The 19,274-nt window shown below is 36.7% G+C and overlaps 1 protein-coding gene across 2 annotated transcripts in view; it reads left to right on the forward strand.

Moving 5' to 3' along the window:
- Window positions 1-19,274, forward strand: part of Kcnt2 (potassium sodium-activated channel subfamily T member 2) — a 383,380-nt gene that overhangs the window by 197,030 nt on the left and 167,076 nt on the right. For both annotated transcript variants that reach the window (XM_060364407.1, XM_060364409.1), the window contains exons 9-12: window positions 5,677-5,857; window positions 6,934-7,098; window positions 8,901-9,037; window positions 11,727-11,790. In XM_060364407.1, the coding sequence (XP_060220390.1) occupies window positions 5,677-5,857; window positions 6,934-7,098; window positions 8,901-9,037; window positions 11,727-11,790 (547 nt within the window). The remainder of the gene's footprint in view (window positions 1-5,676; window positions 5,858-6,933; window positions 7,099-8,900; window positions 9,038-11,726; window positions 11,791-19,274) is intronic.

Below are 19,274 nucleotides of genomic sequence, written 5' to 3' on the forward strand. Positions count from 1 at the left end.
TCATATCATCTGCAAATAGTGATAATTTGACTTCTTCCTTTCCAATCTGTATCCCCTTGATCTCCTTCAACTGTCTTATTGCTCTAGATAGAAATATTTGCATTAGGAAATTATTATTTTATCTATCATCAGGTTTCAGTTTCAAGGTATAATTAACCAAAATACAACGTTCTCAAATAACACTTGAATCCTCAAAATAAGTTGACTAATTCAATGTTAAAATTGTATATTATGTGAAACATAGAAGTTGTGTTTAGGGCCATTGAGGTGGCTTAGGGGGTAAAGACGATTGCTGCAAACCTGACAGCCTAAGTTTGATCCCATGGTGGAAGGTGAGAGATCGTTCCCTAAACCTGTTCTCTGTTTCACACACACACACTTGTATATGCACACAATTGTGCGTGTATAATGAACAAGTATTAGATAACATTGTAGGCTTTATATAAAATTTACATCCTAAAAGATATAATTAAAGAACATCTATTGTTAGCATACATTTCTTCTCGTTAGATTGTGTGACTACATGTGATAGTTTAATTATACTGCAGTATTGCATTTGGGCAACCAGGCAAACGAATTGATATGAATTGTCTCACTAGTTTGGGTGCTCTTTTGACTCAAACCTTCTGGACCAATTTGTTCATTGTGGTCCTCCAAGCTGAACTGTCTGCTCACACACAGATGCTGTAGTGGTGTCCAAAAACTATACACTGAGTTTTAACAGATTTTCAGAAGCATAATTTACAGATCATGAAATTCACTCTTCTTAAGTGTAAATTCAACCATATTTTAACATATTTACTGAGTTTTCAAGCAATCACCACAATCCACTTTTGGAACATATCTATCATCATACCCCACTCCCCAGCAAGGCAGCCGCTAATCCGCTTTCTGTCTTTGCTCTGGAGATTGCGCATAAACAAAATCATGTGTGCTCTTTCCATTTAACTTCTTTCATTCTGCTTGTTTCCTGTTATGCTTGTAACTTCTTTTGATTCCTCTTCTTCCATCATCTCATTCCTTCCTCTTTCCCCTTTTCTCCTGATCCCTTCTCCTTTCTCTTTTCTTTCTGTATATTACTTTTTATTACACTGCTCTATTTGTGCTATTATTCACATACATGAGAATGGGTAATTTGCAAGAGCTGTGATTTCTTTTTCTAGGTTTTCAGTGCTTGAATATTCAAGGTCAAGGAGCCAAAGATTCCATGCCTGATGGGAACGTTCTCTCCACTTCTCAGACTTGTTATTATGTCCTCACATAGGGAGAGTGGGAGGAAAACCAGCTAATTTTCTCTAGTATTTTATATAGTCTTTGTTTCTATTCACAAGGTTTGTGTTCATGACTTGACTCCTCTGAAGTTCTTGCTGCTTAATTCTATTGCATTAGACATTTAAGTTTCAACCTGAATTTCTGAGAGGGCATATTCAAATTCACATTTTTTTTTCTTAAATAAAAACAGTGAAGAAAGCAATCCAACTCATTTTATTACAACAGTAGTTTTAAAAGTCTTAATATATCAACAAGTAAGTTCAAAATCTGGTGAACGAAACAACATGAAATCCTTGGGCTTAGGGATGGTTTTCTTCAACACCACATCCAAATTTCCAGAGACACCAAGTAACTCTTTTGGGGAAGCCTCTCCTGAATGGCTTTACTAGGCACAGTCCACAGAGGAACCTTCTTGTTTGAGAGTGTGGGAGCACTAAGTCTCCCAGGGGTGGCATGTCTGTTGCTCTTCAGTTGTCTGAGGAAGCCTCACCCCTAAGACAGTGCCAGTATCCTACCAGGGCCTTTCTGTGTCTTCCTCAATTGTAAGGCTCTTCTCTCTGGGCAGAAAGACATGTTTTGGTTTCAAGAGGAAGTACCTCTTCTACAACTACGTACTCTGAACAGCTGCTGACTTTTTTCAATGCTATCACTGCCAAAGTTTATTATCTCTGTCCTCTAGATGTCTCTTGTCAAACCCACATCCTTAGGCAGTGTTGTGCTTAGACCCAGTGAAACTCTGTGCAACATTGAAGAAATCAGAGAGCTAAAGCTATTCTGAACATAAACTCAGAAATTCTGTGAATTCCTTGGGTTCTTCACCTGGAACAAATGTAAAGCCTCAGTCCTTGTTATTTTTGGCTTGGGGTAGGCATGATGGTTTCAATGATCTCTGGAGTGACTTCATGCTCCTTCTATTGTGTGGGTGAATAGCATCTGGCACCCTTTCTCATACCAATCTTCCATCCCTGGTTTTTTGCCATGAGAAACATTTTTATTTTTCACAATTTGGCCAGGCTGAGGGTCTTCCAAGTTAAGCCATGTTGTTTCCCTTTTGGTTATAAATTCTATCTTTAAACCATCTCTCCCTTCTTTGATTTTAGCATACAGTCAGAAGATGGCATGAAACACCCAACTTACTTTACTTAGAGATCTTTTCTCCTAAAGATTCTAGTTTATTACTCTTTTTAAATTTTTTAATTAATTTATTTATTTGTTACAATTTATTCACTTTGTATCCCAGCTGTAGTTCCTCCATGGTCTCCTGCTACCCTTCCTCTTCTCCCACTGTGCTCCTTCCCTAGTGTACTGATAGAACCTCCTCCCCTTCTATGTGACCCTAAGCTTATCAGGTATCATCAGGAATGACTATATTATCTTCCTCTGTAGACTGGCAAGGCTTTATCCCCCAGGGGGAGGTGATCAAAGAGCCTGTAACTGAGTTCATGTCACAGACAGCCCCTGCCCCCCTTACTAGGGAATTCTCTTGCAAACTGAGAAGGCTGTGGGCTTCATGTAAGCAGGGGGTCTATGTCTTCTCCATGCATGTTCCTTGGTTGGAGCATCAGTCTCTGCAGCAACCCCTGGGCCCAGGTATTTTAGCTCTGTTGATCTTCTTGTGGAGTTTCTGTCCCCTCCAGGTATTTCTAGCTCCCTTTTCTTCCATTAGGTTTCCTACACTCTGCCCAACATTTGGCTATGAGTCTCAGTATCTCCTCATATGCCCTGATGGGTTGAGTCTTTCAGAGAACTCCTGTGGAAGGCTCCTGTCTTGTTCCTTGTCTTCTCCTACTTCTGGTATTTATCCTGTTTCCCCTTCTGAGTGAGGTTTCAGCCTCTTCCATAGGGCGCCCCTTGTTGTTTAGCTTCTTTAGGACTATAGATTTTACCATGTTGATCCTATATCATATGGCTAATATCCACGTATAAGTGAGTATTTACAATATGTGTCTTTTTGCTTCTGGATTATGTCACTCAAGATGATCTTTTCTAGTTCCCACCATTTGCCTGCAAATTTCATGATATCCTTGTTCTTAATTGTTGAGCATTACATTGTATGAATGTGCCACAATTTCTGTAATCCATTCTTCAGTTGAGAAACATCTAGGTTGTTTCCAGATTCTGGTTATTATGAGTAACACTTCTATGAACATGGTTGAGCTAATGTCCTTGCTGTATAGTTTAGCATCTTTTAGATGTATATCCAGGAGTGGTGTAGCTGGATCTTGAGGAAGTACTATTTCTAATTTTATGAGAATGCGCCAGATTGATTTCCAAAGTGGTTGTACAAGATTACATTTCCATCAGCAATGGAGGAGGGTTCCCCTTTCTCCACAACCTCTCCAGCATGCATTATCCCTTGGGTTTTTGATCTTAGCCATTTGGGTATGAGGTGGAATCTCAGGGTTTTGATTTGCATTTCCCTGATGACTAAGGAGGTTGAGCATTTCTTTAAATGTTTCTCTGCCATTCGATAGTCCTTTGTTGAGAATTCTCTGTTTAGCTCTGTACCCCAATTTTTAATTGGATTGTTGGTTTGTTGGTGCTTAACTTCTTGAGTTCTTTATATATTCTGGATGTTAGCCCTCTGTCAGATATAGGATTGGTGTAGTTTATTACTCTTAAACTCTGTCTTTCATAAAGTCATATACTTAATGCAGTCAAGATACACCTTTCCTCTGCTTTCTAAAAAAGTTCGTTTCTCTTTTTCATATTTATTTATATACATCCTGACTGCAGAGTACCCTTTCTCCTCTCCTCTCAGTAATCCCTACCTCCCACCCCCAACCGATCACTCCTTCTGTAACAAATGCATTTCTTACTCCAACTCATTAGGATCATCTTTGATATATACTGTTTTACCAACATTCTACTGACCCTTTCTCTAATCATCTACTAATCATCCTGTTTTCCTGAATGCTGGGAATATTGCCCTTATCACCATATTGACTGCAATATGGTCCTTTTTTTCCATGTTTGCAACTGTAAAGTCTCTACCCACCTTCAATTCCCAAAGCTTATTCAAAATCTAGAGCCATTTATTAAGCCAAATCCTACTTCCCAGTTTTCATATCTGTATTGGTCCATATCCATAATAATGCACAGGCATGAATACGTTATGTTACATAAATATTATTTGTAATGTATTCAAATAATAAAATGCAACACACATATTAAGTTCTGGCCCAATTGTTGTATAGTAAGGGTCTTTTCTCATTCTAAGCCAGTGTCTTCTTCTCTATCATCATGTTATATAATATATAGCACGGAACAGTCCGCTGTGCTTGTCTGCAGAGCTTCGAAAAGTCGGGCTGTTCTCGTGTGTGAGAATGCCACCTTCCCGGTGCCTAGAGTCCCCACATTGTATTACCGCAGTACTAATTGGGCAAGACTTGTTCAAACCGTTGCAGTTGCATGCTGGTTTTCATGTTGCAAATTTATTATTACTCTTCAACATGCACAGTATAATAATCAATTATAGTTTTTTATGTTTTATTTTAAAAATCAAGTAATGGCACTATATCTACTGCTATATTAAGGTAGTTCTAATTTGTGGATATCCTGTATCATTAAGAATTTCTATACTGATTGAATCCCTTTACGTGTCATTTTCTTTCTGTAGATGTTGGTCTGCATACTCCTGTTTGAGAGGCACTTGTGTATTAGCTTTGCTTTGTGGCAGTATGGCCAAATGTGACCAGATAATTTGTAATGAGCAGATCAGAAATTTGTTGTATTACAGTTCCAATGTCTTAGAAGTCCTACGTAAAGGTTCCTGAGGTTGCCTGGGTTCTTATTTCGTTGTACAATGCTAGGAATATAACACAACATTGTAAAGAAGAAGAACAACAAAAACCACATTGCATACAACAGATAAACTATGCTCCCCAAAGCAAAGCTCTACCTACAAAAATGGCAACAATTCATTTAATGATGTTGTCTTCTCAATGTTTCTCAAAGGTCCACACCTCCTTAGTATTGTTACAAGAAAAAACGAATAATAACAAGTTTTTGGCAGCAGCAGTGTTCAAACTGTATGATTTAATTGTCGTTACAACATTTTCTGTAAATGCTGATTCACACATTAATATAGCTTTACTTTCGCAAATTAATCAATAAGTCTTTTACTATTTTGACATGTGATACACAGAAATATTGTTGTGTTTTTTTGTTGTTTGTTTTTTGTTTTTTGTTTTGTTTTGTTTTTTTTGCCTTATCATGCATTAACAATCTCTGGAAGTTTTTTGGCTAAAACCTTAAAATTACATTGTTTGCGGGAGAATTGTGTATCAATAGACCGATTACAAAATGTCTATTGGTGTTCAAAGAACAATACAACAGTAACAAATACTGTGTTCAGTTTGTGGTTCTTAACTTCTTCCTTTCTTTCTTTCTTTTTTTTTTTAGCATTTGTGGAATTCAGCATCTGGAACGAATTGGCAAGAAACTCAATCTCTTTGACTCTCTTTATTTCTGCATTGTCACATTTTCTACCGTGGGCTTTGGGGATGTCACTCCTGAAACATGGTCCTCCAAGCTTTTTGTTGTTGCTATGATCTGTGTGGCTCTCGTGGTACTTCCTATACAGGTAAACTGAATCTTGTTAACTTTTGGAGAGATGTGCAAAGCCACGTAAAACTGAACCCTCTCTATAAACAAAAATGGCATCTGGTTATTTAACATCAATATTATAAGATATGTTATAATTAGTTCAATGCAGTGCTTACACTATTACAGAAAGGTCTTATTATATTTCAGGAGACACCTTTTTGCTGCTAGTCACAAATGATACCTCACATTTTGGTTCATTTATTCAACATGTTTTTTAAGTATATATTATCCAATATTATTAATTATGTTATAATTTTAAGTTATAGGATGCTAGATTAAGGAATTACATTTGGCAAATAAAAAAGCTTAAAGAATAAAATGCAGCAGGCTAAAAATTAATTTCTTACGTTCATCAAATAAAGCAAACTATATATGGTATGTGTACATCATGAAACATTTTGGGTAGTAATGGAGAGATTACAAAGGTTAGAGATATAAACAATGACCAGTCTCCAGCTTTTTTTTTTTTTTTTTAATATAATGAGCTCTGGATGCTCATAAGTGAACAAATCAAGAATACAACATGATAGCACAAACTAAACTGTGTTCTCATTGCCCAGTGTTCCCAGTGTTTGCTGACCTCTCTGATATTCCTCTACAACCCAGTGCCGTTCATTGTAGTTCTCATCATTGCACAGCTCGCATGGGCATTGTGTAGGTGCACAGGGCAATCTCCCTTTGCAAGATATGGGCATGATGGGGCAAAAGAATTTGCAGCAAAACTGGTAGAGCTGTTAAGGTTCACTTAGTGAATGGTATATTGCTTTGTACTTTCCTGGCTACAAGGCAGATGGACTAGCCTCTTAGTGGCCCCATATGGTCTAACAGTAAAATCATTCTAATACGTTTCCTTGGAGACCTGAAGCTCCTGGGCCTCATTTGTAATCTCCGTGAAAATCATGTGGTCAGCCTGTTTAAAGGGTTACTGTTAAGTTGAAACTCAACTATTTCACGGGTAAGAAGTGCCCCACACATGATAATGGATGGGGCACTGCATTGGCTTTTCACTTTCATGCATGATGCTTTTCATCACATGTGGAAAATTCATTACAGTTTGAACAATTGGCCTATTTGTGGATGGAGAGGCAAAAGTCAGGCGGAAACTATAGTCGGCACCGAGCACAGACTGAGAAGCATGTTGTCCTATGTGTCAGCTCATTGAAGATTGACTTGCTTATGGATTTTTTAAATGAATTCTATGCGCATCCCAGACTACAGGTATGTTTGAATTATATGATGCACAATACCGAATCATACTGAATAGCACATCAATTGATGTTGCAGTCTGCATTCTGGCAAGCTTTTATTATCAACCAAAATTTAAAAGGATAAATGAAAGATTACAAATATAACCAGGCACATAGAAAAAATACTGGAGGTAAGAACAGCCGTGAGATTTCCTTCTGTGCCTTTGCTAAAAGACAGGTGGAACTTGTTATTGCTGGAAAGGAGGGTTATATTTGACTTAAGGCATCGTTTTGTTTTCCTCTCTTGTGTAAAGCATAAATCATAACTACTTGAAGCAGTGAGTTTTAATATAAAATATAAGAAAACAATGGAAAACTGTCTTGAAATTTTGTAGTTATAGGTTTTCTGAGGGAAATGCTGGTGTATGGAAATTCCTTTTTGTAAGGTTTTAATTTGTGTGTGTGTGTGTGTGTGTGTGTTTGTTCATCTGTGTGTATGGTTGGCTGGGGAAGCTAGAATATGATATCAGATTCCTGAAGGTGGCGTTGCAGGCCATTGTTACCTGCTCAGTGTGGGTGCTGGGGACCAAATTCAGGTCCTGCGCTAGCATGTCCAGCACTCTTAGTGGCCAAGACATCTCTCCAGAACCTGTGGTTTCCTCTTCGTGTATTTATTTTCTGAAGTTTGACTAACCACTGCTTACTTCCTTGTAAATGACCAAAAAAATAGAAAACAATGAGAAGAAATAAAAACATGAATTGTAAAAAAAAAGTCTCTTTTTTCCTGTGCACATTAAAGCCTTTACATATTTCAACTTTTTAAGATATTGAGACAGCAAAGATTTAGGTATTTTTTTAAATGTAATTAGTTCAGTTCACAGAAGAAAGAGTTGTTTGTTTTGTGCTTCCTAAGTGAATTTGTGTAAAACCTGAGACAGTGCTGAATATAAAATTCATAAATGATATCTAAAATATTTTGATTTAACACTATTTATTCCTCTTATATTCTTCAACTTTTTCAAAAAATTTATTTTCTTCATCAATATTGTTTACTATATACAGAAAATCTAACAGAAACATGATCTCACAATGGTTGACTCTGTATAGTAACAATAACAAGATTTTAAATACTAAACATTTTGTAGTAGATATATTTTAGAGCAACCAAATATGGAATGGTTGCTAGAGAAATTGCATTCTTATAGATAAGAAATTGCATATAGATTAGTTTCATCATTTTGTCATTTTGAATGCATTTTCTGGGTCACTGAATGATGATATACTTTGAAATATTTTGATGTAAAAGCATGGATTTATCATTTATCATTTTATTCAATATACATACAAACTCCAAACTATACAAATATTCATTAGAAGTTGCTTCAAGATATTAGTTCGTTATATAAAATTAATTAAATGGCCACAATATAGAAGTTACACTTTGATGTATGCGCTGACTCTTAAACCTGTCTTCCAAAAAAAAAAAAAACAAAACCTGTCTTCCACTCAGCGTGTATTCTACTAAACTGAAGGTGATAACTACACTAGTGTGCACTACATGAGCAAAATCCATGATTGCCTTCTCATTGTGGTACTGATGTCATTGAAAAAGCTCAGGCTGACTGAATGGTTATTTGCATTTCTCACAGTATTTTTATCATAGTGCAATCTTATTAACTTGTCTGAATTTAAGTATTTGCTTTAATTTATAGCCAATAATTTATTTCATGTTGATCATAATTGAAGGAAAAAGTCTTAAATATTTTGTGTAACTCTGTAGGATAACATAAAGCATGATCATGTCTATGCCATTATCCATTTTACCTTGAATAGGATTATTATGTTGTGATTTTGTGTCCCACGGAGATGGATGTGCAAGTTCGGAGGGTGCTACAGATTCCAATGTGGTCTCAGAGAGTGATCTACCTTCAAGGCTCCGCCCTTAAAGATCAGGATCTTCTGAGAGCAAAGTAGGAATCCTTGTCACTTTCTGTTTCTCATCTTTTAATCGTCAGTCCTTTGATAACTTTTCTCTCCTAGTTTTTGTAAGCTGTATTTCATACTTATTTACATATAGAGTTCAGCCCTGTTTTAATAATTGTAGAATAATGATGCTAAAACCATAAGCTCCTGTTTTCTACCTTTGTTTTGGGCAGATATTTAGGATAACATTTCTACATGATGAAAAATTGCCATGATAGAGTTTCCTTAGCTGTCAGAGATAGACTAGAGGAATTCAGACTCCCTGTTAGAGATGTCTTCAAATTTCACAGTTCTAGTTTTACTTCATAAATACAAACCTTGAACTAAATATTACATGCTCTATCAAAGCAAGAAGTCAGTATTTGAATTTTAAGGAATTGGCAGTACCACTCAGCAACAGCTTTTATCTTGCTGGGGTCAAAGTCTGAAGAGTCCTCAGAGCTGGAAGAAACAAAAGTCCTGCTGGGTCCTGCTGAGATGCTCTCATATTGCCCATATGCCTGTCAACAGAGCTCAAAGGGTGACTTGGTCTAACCATTTGTTATGGTAAATTAGTCTTGAGAAGTAGAGTGTGAGAATGCACTGGGGGGACTGAGGTCACCTGGGGATCAGGACTAACACAAAATAACTCCCTTAATTTTAAAACCAGGAGAATTCTCTAGCGTACAAGGCTGTGACGGATCCTTTCTGCTGCTTTTATAGTTCAAAGTATGACTTCGTGTTTCTTTTCAGATGCTCTTATGTACTGTTTCAAACGTGAAAGTTTCCTCATCACAGTAGCTAAACTAAGACTTTCGGTTTGCATGATTCTCCTAATGACCCAGCTGATGCTTAGATACCCCGTAGTTATGAATTTCTGACATTACTTTTGATTTATTAAGAGTAAAATAAATTTATCTAAGGTTTGTTTTAATTAATGATTTAACTTAAGAGACAAACTAAGCAGAAACTACCGCACTAAAAGGATGGTAAATATTAGAAATCAAGTGTCTTAGAATATATATTATGTCTAGGGTGTTAGAAATCATTCGGGAGAGTTACAAGGCAACCGGTTCCCCGTGGGAGGTTTATTAGGGGAAGGGAAAGGGGTCGCAGAGGCCATCTCTGGACTAGGCAGGACAGAAAAAAGAGAGAGAGGAGGAGCTTTGAGTTCTCCTATAAGGTGACCCAGAGCATGCGCAGGTGGTTCCATGTGGCCAGAGGGTGCTCTTCTAGGTGGCCTCACAGATGCCAGATGACCAGTTCATCAGGTCCCTTTGGGCTGGCCATAGAGATGCCTGCTTACGGATCCCAACATAGGGTATCTCTATTAAACACTCCATGGGACAGTTCTATAAAGAGTCAGATATTCCCAAATTCTCATGTGAACTGAAGAATTAGCTATTTCTTATTTTATATCCATATAATTGTTGGCTACCCTAGAAGTTATTTCCAAATTTGTATCTTCTAAAACTCTGTATATTCTTTTGTCTGTAGAAATAATTCTCCTTATTTACATATAGAGTTCAGCCCTATATGAACTGTGAGTTCAGTTTTTCACATATCTTGTCCATGGTGTGTTGATATGCCTGTGTACTTTTTATTCTAGGAATTGAATCTGAGCTTTTGTTTTAGCTGCAGCGATCTCAGATAGATGCTATTTAAGTTTAAAATGATTCTGCCCAAAAAAAGATCACATTTGCAGAAAACCATTCATGGGAATTGAAAATGAACAAAGAAAGAACAGGGATGATTGAGGGACAGTTGGTCAGCTCTCCCTGTTTCAAAAGCTACGCTCAGAAAGATGTTAGGGTGATAGACTGACTCTTGTATGTTCATTTCTAATCCTGACTTCATATAAAAGACTTGGGATTTAATGTTAACTAATACATTCTTCAGTGTAATTCCTCATGCAAGGAACGAGGAGTAGGATCCTCCAAACAAGTCCCACAGGTCAGTCGCATGACTTAACTGCTTTACTGAAAATGCTTAGAAAATGTTGTCCAATACCCATGTTATTTAGCAACCATGTCTCAATATTTTCTTCGGAATTGCTTTGTTTGGACTGATTTCTTGGGCTTTTTATCTCTCTTCTCCAGTGAAAACAATTTGTTTTGAAGAATCTAACTTTATCACAGTGTACCACAAAGATAAATCTTTACTCATTTGAAAAATAAACATTTTTATGTTTAAAAATCACTACTTATGAACATATTTTTTTTGTTACTAACTTTGAGAACTAAAGCACATTAACATGATAAAAAAAGGTTTGGAACAAAAGGTTAAAGAGTCCTGGAAACATAAACAGTGGGTTTTAACTTGAAAGCATTAGGCATATCTGTTTTTCTCTCTCTGAGTCGCTGCGGTTAGTCAAAAAATAGTGATCAACAGCGTTCCTAATTTGTGCAACGTATATTAATGAAAGTCTATAATAAATAAATATATTTTATAAATTCTATACACATGTAAATATATAAAATAAAATGAGAAAAAAAGCAAAATCTATTTCTTTCTCATTAAATTCTGTAGCTCTGTGACTATGCAAGCTGTTTTTCTCACAAACACAGTCACGTTTGGGAAGAAATCCAACTGTTCTTTAAGTTTAAGGACACACATGTAGGATGTGGACCGGGTGATGACTCCGTCACTCCAGGAGCATTTTAGTGTGGTTACACTGTTTCCTGTTTGTGTTTTTAGGATGGACAATGCGGAAGCCTGTTTCATTTTGAGTAGCCGCTGCGAAGTGGACAGAACGTCATCTGTAAGTTTCTTAAAATCCTCCTAAGTAAACTGCGCTTTCCACCATATATAAAAATCATATATGTAGCAAAAATCACTTCATTTAAATCTAAAAAAAAACAAAACAAAACAAAAAACTGCTGTAATGAAACTATGTAGCCTTGAATTTTCGCTAAAGTTAAGCAACTATTTATTAGCTATTATTTTAACATTAAAAATACTGTCCATTGTGTCAACAAAAGTATTTTACTAATCTACCTCTTTCTACAATTCCTCGAGTTAAACATATTCTAAGAGAGAGAGAGTTTTGTTAAAGGGGCCTAATTTCCCCCAATTTAAAATGAAGGCATTTGGTTCAAGCAGATTATAATAGAACTGACTGGAGGATTTTTTTTGAAAAATATAAGCTATTCTAAAAATTCTTTTCAAGTTACCTAGAGTGGGGACTGGAAATACACATTGTTTAAAAAGATCCCTAGGGATCAGCTTGGTAAATTTTGACTTACCAAAATTTCTGTGATATATTTTTTAAGTCTAAACTTCTCTAAATCAAATTAATTTAAATCATATAATAAATTACTCATTCAGTTTTCTCAGAGATAGTTTAAATTAAACTTAAATTAATCCCACTGAAATCGGGGGCAAGGGAAGGCTGCCCACTCTCTCCATATCTCTTCAACATAGTGCTTGAAGTCCTAGCTAGAGCAATAAGACAACTGAAGGAGGAGATCAAAGGGATAAAAACATTTTTCTTTTCTTTCCCTTTTTCTTCCTTCCTTCCTGCCTTCCTTTCTTCTTTCTTCCTTCCTTGCTTCCTTTCTTTCTCTCTCTTTCTTACTTTCTTTTTCAGACAGGGTCTCAATAGGCAGCTCTGGGTACTCTGGAATTCACCAGGCTGGCCTTCAACTCACAGAGATCCACCTGCCTCTGCTCTCAAAATGTTCTTTTAGTTACAATCTTAAAAAGTTAGGGCTTGGTCGGTAATGAACAACATGTACTGCTCTTACAAATAACCCAAGTTCATTTCCTAGACACTTTTATCAAGTTCTCTAGTTCTTGGAAGCCCAGCTGCTGGAAGCCTGGCACTGCCCTCGTCTCGCGTCTCTGGGAACTTCTATTCTTTCTCTCTCATTTATGCACACACATTTTTAAAATGTCCTTGCTCTTCTCTTTTTTTCAGGTCCATCACTTTCTTTTAATCCAGATTTTCTTTGTTTCATGTAATTACAACTTGAAATTTCGTAAATAGTTTTAGCATAAAGTGCTCCAGTCACATCTGATAACATAATGAATTTGAGGTGAACATAATCTTCCTCTGGTTGCAGATTGTTTTACATGTAGTTGTCCATCTTGTGCCCTTTGCATGGCTTCTTGATTTAACAGCTCTTATACTCTTTCACTGAGGAGCAGGGCTCTATACACATGAGGAAATAAATGTATAGTCTCTATGAGAGTTAACCTTACAACACGAATGTGGGAAGTTTTTATTGAAATAAATGCAAGCTATTTCCTCCTGAGTATACTAAATTGGTAAGAAGTTAATAAAAATATCCATAATGATTAAAAGTTAAGTAGAGGAGGCAACAGTAGTAGAATTCTATAAGGTAGAAAGCAAGTTGATAGGTGGAAACTTACTCATCCAAAATGAAGTTAAAATTTAGGTTTAGAGAAGAAATGTATCACAAGCAGGCTGCTATTGGCAAGAAGACCTCAAAAACCTCAGAAAGGAAGGGTACAGATGCTGCTGAAAGTGGAGTTGCATGTAAGACACATTCAAAGTCAGGGCAAGGAGCAGATTGCCTAAATCTCTCCACACTTGCATGGTCTTTACTGTCTGAAGCCTAGGAGAAGAGGTGTGTTGTTTGTGCAGTTTGTTCTGTGAATTCTCTACTTTCTAATTACAAAATAAATTTTGGGGTGGGGCTAGATACATGCCGCATCTCAGTGGATCGGAACAAATTGTTTTTTTATATGCTTCTTCAAATAAATATATCTTGGGGAAGAGGTCCATCATAGCAAAGAAATGCAGTGTATGCAGGTGTGTGTGTGTGTGTGTGTGTGTCTGTACAAATGGGTATGCATTTATATATTCATATGAGCATACAAGTTAGACTTCCTCATTGTAATATGTGAGCATCATATAGTGAAACCACATATAACACCAACCAAACAATATTTACTCTTTCTTTCAGCATTTTCAGTTGCAAATGATTTTCTCTACTACATATATTCAGACAATAGGAGTCACCGAACATTTTAGAGAATTACTAAGAATAATAAGGAAGAGGATAATGAATGGCCTTAAAATTCATACCAAATAGAAAGAAGACATCCAGAGATGCAAAAAAAAAAAATTCTAAAAATGGAGAAATTGGTTTTATAATGTGTTCAGAAAATGTTGACATTGAATAAGCATCTCAAGTGTAATGTGAGTTAGTGATGCCTATCTCAAACAATAATAATAGGTTAAGAACAAGACAAGAAAAACAAAAACTCACGCAGGAATCATGGAGAAGGGTCTGGAAATCAAATATGCAATAAAAAAGGGAAAGTCTAGTAAGAGTCCTAAAAGGTAAACTTAAGAACTCTGGACTGAAGAAAAATAAGCTACATAATAAAACTAACCCAGGAGAAAGTGGCCGAAAAAATGTTTACATGTTAAGAATATCTACTTTGTTAGGATCCCAACAAATTTCAAAAATATTTGCAATTTAATCCAATCAAATTTTGGAGCTGAAACTGTCAAATCTCTAAGACTTGCACACTGTCGCATACTGGATGTAAAATAACTGGATTTGCCTTAGAGGTGCACAGGCAGTATAGAAGAAAGATTAACACAAGGAATACTACTTAGAGAAACTGAAGGAGAAAGAGAAAAGAAATTAAAAGTAATGGAGAATTCAAATGTCTCCATGCATTTGAGTTGAGTGGTTTGTGTTGATGAGAGAAATACACATGCATTCATGCCACTATTATATAATGAAATTAACAGCAAACAAAAATTAAATTTGAATTTTAACTATAAATATATATATATACACTTATGAATATAGACACAAATATATGCTGCATATATATATAATTTTTTTCTGGAGCTAGAAATAAAAAATGTAATTATTTTAAAATTTCTGGGAAAAAATTCTTTTCTACTTAGAATTCTATATGCTAGGAAATCTTTTTCTCAAAGAAGAAAAAATGAAGGTAAAAGGAAAGTCACTAGGTTTTGAACAGATCAGTTTTCAAATAGCATGCAGCTCTTAGGAAGATACTCAGTGATGTGCACTGAAAACAAAGCTGGGTATCCACTGATACCCAACGCAGTGGAGAGCGTGGACTTTCTTTCCCCCTGTTACTGGGAAAACAAGTCTTGAGTAACAGCTGTGCAGCAGAGTCTGTTTGCAGAGTTACCTCACAGCACATGGAGAGCTGCCCACAGACGATTCTGAATTTGCTGTTCCTTGACGTGAGTGAACATACTGAAACAGACTTCCTATTGACAAATGGCGCACACAGAATGTGACCTCTTCAATTTACAAGTTGAAGCTCTGACTCCCACAGTGCCACAGTCGACTTGTATTTAGGCACAGAGCTTCAAAATAGGAAATAAAGTTAAAATGAAGCCATTACTATGGTCCCTCATCAAGTGGCCACATCTTCATGGGGAGAGGAATTTTGGATGTTGACCTTAGAGACCACTGCCACAGGGAAGTATTGTCTGGAGCAAGTGAAGGCAGGTGTCTGAGGGGGAACTCCATCCTTTTTGGTGCCTTGAGATGGACTGTGGCTTCCTGAACTGTTAAAAAGTAAAGTTCTCTTGTTTTTAACTTTTGACTGCCTAAATAAAGAATTTATACTTTATGTTCATGATTGGGAAAACAAATGCTCAGATTACGCTATAGTCTCAAGAGAAAACGAGCTACTGCAGATTGAAAGGTAACTGTGGTGCTTTCCCTCCTTTCCAAGAGTTGTCAGCAGTATGAAAGCTCAAGAGTAATTACATCTCAATTAAATTTGAACTGTTGTGTAAGGAAGTGGAGAATAGGAGGTGGGCAAGGTGTCAATACAGAACAAAAAGCTCTACTTTTCAGTCATGGGAAGCCAGTAAATAACTTTTTAAAGGGAAAAAGAAATCAAGTCATAGGACCTAATACTGTCAAATTTAAAAATAAGGAATGAAAATCATCAGTATTGAGGTATCAAAGTAAGTGTTACTTTAAACAATAAGATGGAAGGAAGAGGCTGCCCCTATATTTTATGGACATGATAGAAATGGTGTCTATTTCAAGTACATAGGCACATAGTTTTGATTTTAGTTACATAGGATATGGAAAGTGATTTTGCTTTGGCAAAAATTCATCTTAAGATGAACATTTCATGTGCATGAGATAAAGGAGTTTATTTTGTATCAGCTTTATATAATCATTGAAAGCTCGGTAAAACAATGGGTAAGTTTGCAGTTGAGCAACAGGCATACAATTATTTGTTCATGTATTTTAAAATGTAATGTCATCCTGAAACTTGGTGGACTCTTTCTTAACAACTACAATTCAAGTTGTAGGAGAAACCACGCAAAGCCTGGTGAAATAAGCAGCATATTACACGCTCTCTGGTTTCATGCAGTAAAAACATGGATTAAGGAGTACTTGCTATGTTAGGTGGAGTGAGTTAATCCTTAGGAAGCCAACAGTGATTGCCTATATCACAGCTTATAGCTTTAGAGAAAAAGAGTATGAAAGGAGTATCATTTTGGTCCTGCTAACCCAGTGGAACTCAGGGACCTAAAAGAAACAAAAACAACACACACTCACACACAAACACACACACATGAGCACACTTAAGCAATAACATCTTTACTTCTGTGTTTGTTTATACTTGGACATTTAGAAACTTAAAATCAAAGCAATGAATCTGCATCTGCTTCGATATGCTGCTAGGTAGAGTCTTTCAGAGGCCATCTGTGGTAAGCTCCTCTCCTGTTCCCTGTCTTCTTCCACTTCCAATGTCTGTGCTATTTGCCTTTCTGAATGAGGATTAAGCATCTTCCTTAGGGTCCTCCTTGTTGTTTAGCTTCTTTAGGACTATAGATTTTAGTATGTTGATCCTTTATATATGGCTAATATCTACTTATAAGTGAGTATATACCATGTGTGTCTTTCTGCTTCTGGGTTACCTCACTCAGGAGGATCTTTTCTATGTCTATCCATTTGCCTGCAAATTTCACGATTTACTTGTTTTTAATTGCTGAGTAGTATTCCATTGTGTAAATGTACTACAATTTCTGTATTCATTCCTTGGCTGTGGGACATCTAGGTTGTTTCCAGATTCTGGCTATCACAATAAAGCTTCTACCATTTTGGTTGAGGAGGGGAGCATCTTTACACTATATGGCCAGGAGTAGTACAGCTGGATTTTTAGGTAGCACTATTTTAATTTTCTGAGGAAGCACCAGATTGATTTCCAAGTGGTTGCACAAATTCACATTCCCAACAGCATTGGAGGAGGGTTCCCCTTTCTCCACATCCTCTCCAGCATGTACTGTCACTTGAGATTTTGTTCTTAGACATTCAGATGGGTTTAAGGTAGAATCTCAGAGTTGTGCTGATTTGAATTTCCCTGATGACTAAGGACATTGAGCATTTCTTTAAGTGTTTCCCATCATTCAATATTCCTCTGTTGAGAATTCTTTGTTTAGCTCTGTACCCCATTTTTTAATTGGATTACTTTGTTTGTTGGTGTTTAACTTCTTTAGTTCTTTATATATTCTGATATTAGCCCTCTGTCAGATGTAGAGTTGGTGAAGATTTTTTCCCATTTTTTAGGCTGTCATTTTGTTCTGACGACGGTGTCCTTTGCTTTACAGAAGCTTTTCAGTTTCATGAGGTCCCATTTATTGATTATTGCTCTTAGAGCCTGAGCTGTGGGTGTTCTGTTCGAGATGTTCTATGCCAGTGAGGTGAAAGCTCTTCCTCACTTTTTCTTCTAACAGACTTAGTGTGTCTGGTTTTATATTGAGGTCTTTGAGCCACTTGGACTTTACTTTTGTGCAGGGTGATGGATATGGGTCTCTTTGAATTTTTTTACATGTAGACATCCAGTTAGACCTGCACCATTTGTTGAAGAGGTTATCTTTTATCCTTGTATGGTTTGGGCTTCTTTGTCAAAAATCAAATACCCATAGGTGTGTAGGTATTTTTCTGGGTCTTCAATTCGATTCCATTGATGTTCTTAAAGAAGCTTTATTTAAAATAATATTGCCTTTAAGATGCGTCTTTAGAATTTTTAGTGATTTTTCTAAGGACTAAAATAAAAATGCTAACATTTTCACAGTTAATTATGACAGGAGTCTACTGAGCGCATCTGAAAGACTCTAACTAGCAGTGTTTTCAAAGCAAAGACTCATGACCAAACCTTTGGCAGAGTACAGGGAATCATAAGAAAGAAGGGGAGTTAGTCTGATGGGGAAAGGATAGGAGCTCCACAAGGACCAAATATATCTGGGCACAGGGTCTTTTCTGAGACTGACATTCAACCAAGGACCATGTATGGATATAACCTAGAACCTCCACTCAGATGTAGCCTGTGGTAGCTCAGTAACCAATTGATTTCCCAAAGTGAGGGGAACAGGGACTATTTCTAACAGGAACTCGATGACTGCCTCTTTGGTCTCCCCACCCTCCAAGGGAGGAGCAGTCCTGTTAGGCCACAGAGGAGGGCTTTGCAGCCAGTCCTGAAGATACCTGATAAAACAGGATCAGATGAATGGGGAGGAGGTCCCCCCCATCAGTGGACTTGGAAAGGGGCACGGTGGAGATGAGGGAGGGAGGGAGGGAGGGACTGGGAGGGAATGAGGGATCGGGACACGGCTGGGATACAGAGTTAATAAAATGTAACTGATAAAAAATAAATAAATAAATAAAAAATTATTTGCCGATATTGTATCACTTGTTAAAATTTGAAGCTTTACTCATTCCTTTCCAAATGTCCTTTGTGCCACAGTTGTAAGTTTTGATAGTATTTGCATAGGTTAAAAGGCCCAGAAAAAAAATTGTATGGAGATACAGGCATTTTAAGAAATTTATAGGAAAATATTCTTTTTTTTCTTACAAGACAGGCAATAGCCGTTTCTGACATTATTCCTTGATTTCCAAAGCTCTAATTTACCTCTGGTATTTTTTTCTTTAGAGTATAAAGGTTTTCCTCATACTTCTTTTTGCAGTTTCATACTGGTAGCTATACTTGTTCTTACGTTTTGGTTCTTAAATTTTCTTTCTTTCACCTTCCCCTTTGAAAGACTTTGATTAGATATAATCCCCACTTCACACTGATTCTGGTTTTTGCTTCTTTCTGAGCATTAGCACATTTTCTTTTTAATTTAGTCTAGTCACTGGAACTGTGATGTTTCTCTGTGTTATCAGAATGTTCGGAACTTCTTGACCTCGGAGCACAACAATCTTCCCTAACACGGATATCTTCACAAGGGTTATTTTCCCATTCATTCTCTACTTT

This window comes from Meriones unguiculatus, chromosome 11 (assembly GCF_030254825.1).
Source record: "Meriones unguiculatus strain TT.TT164.6M chromosome 11, Bangor_MerUng_6.1, whole genome shotgun sequence".
Taxonomy (NCBI): Eukaryota; Metazoa; Chordata; class Mammalia; order Rodentia; family Muridae; genus Meriones; species Meriones unguiculatus.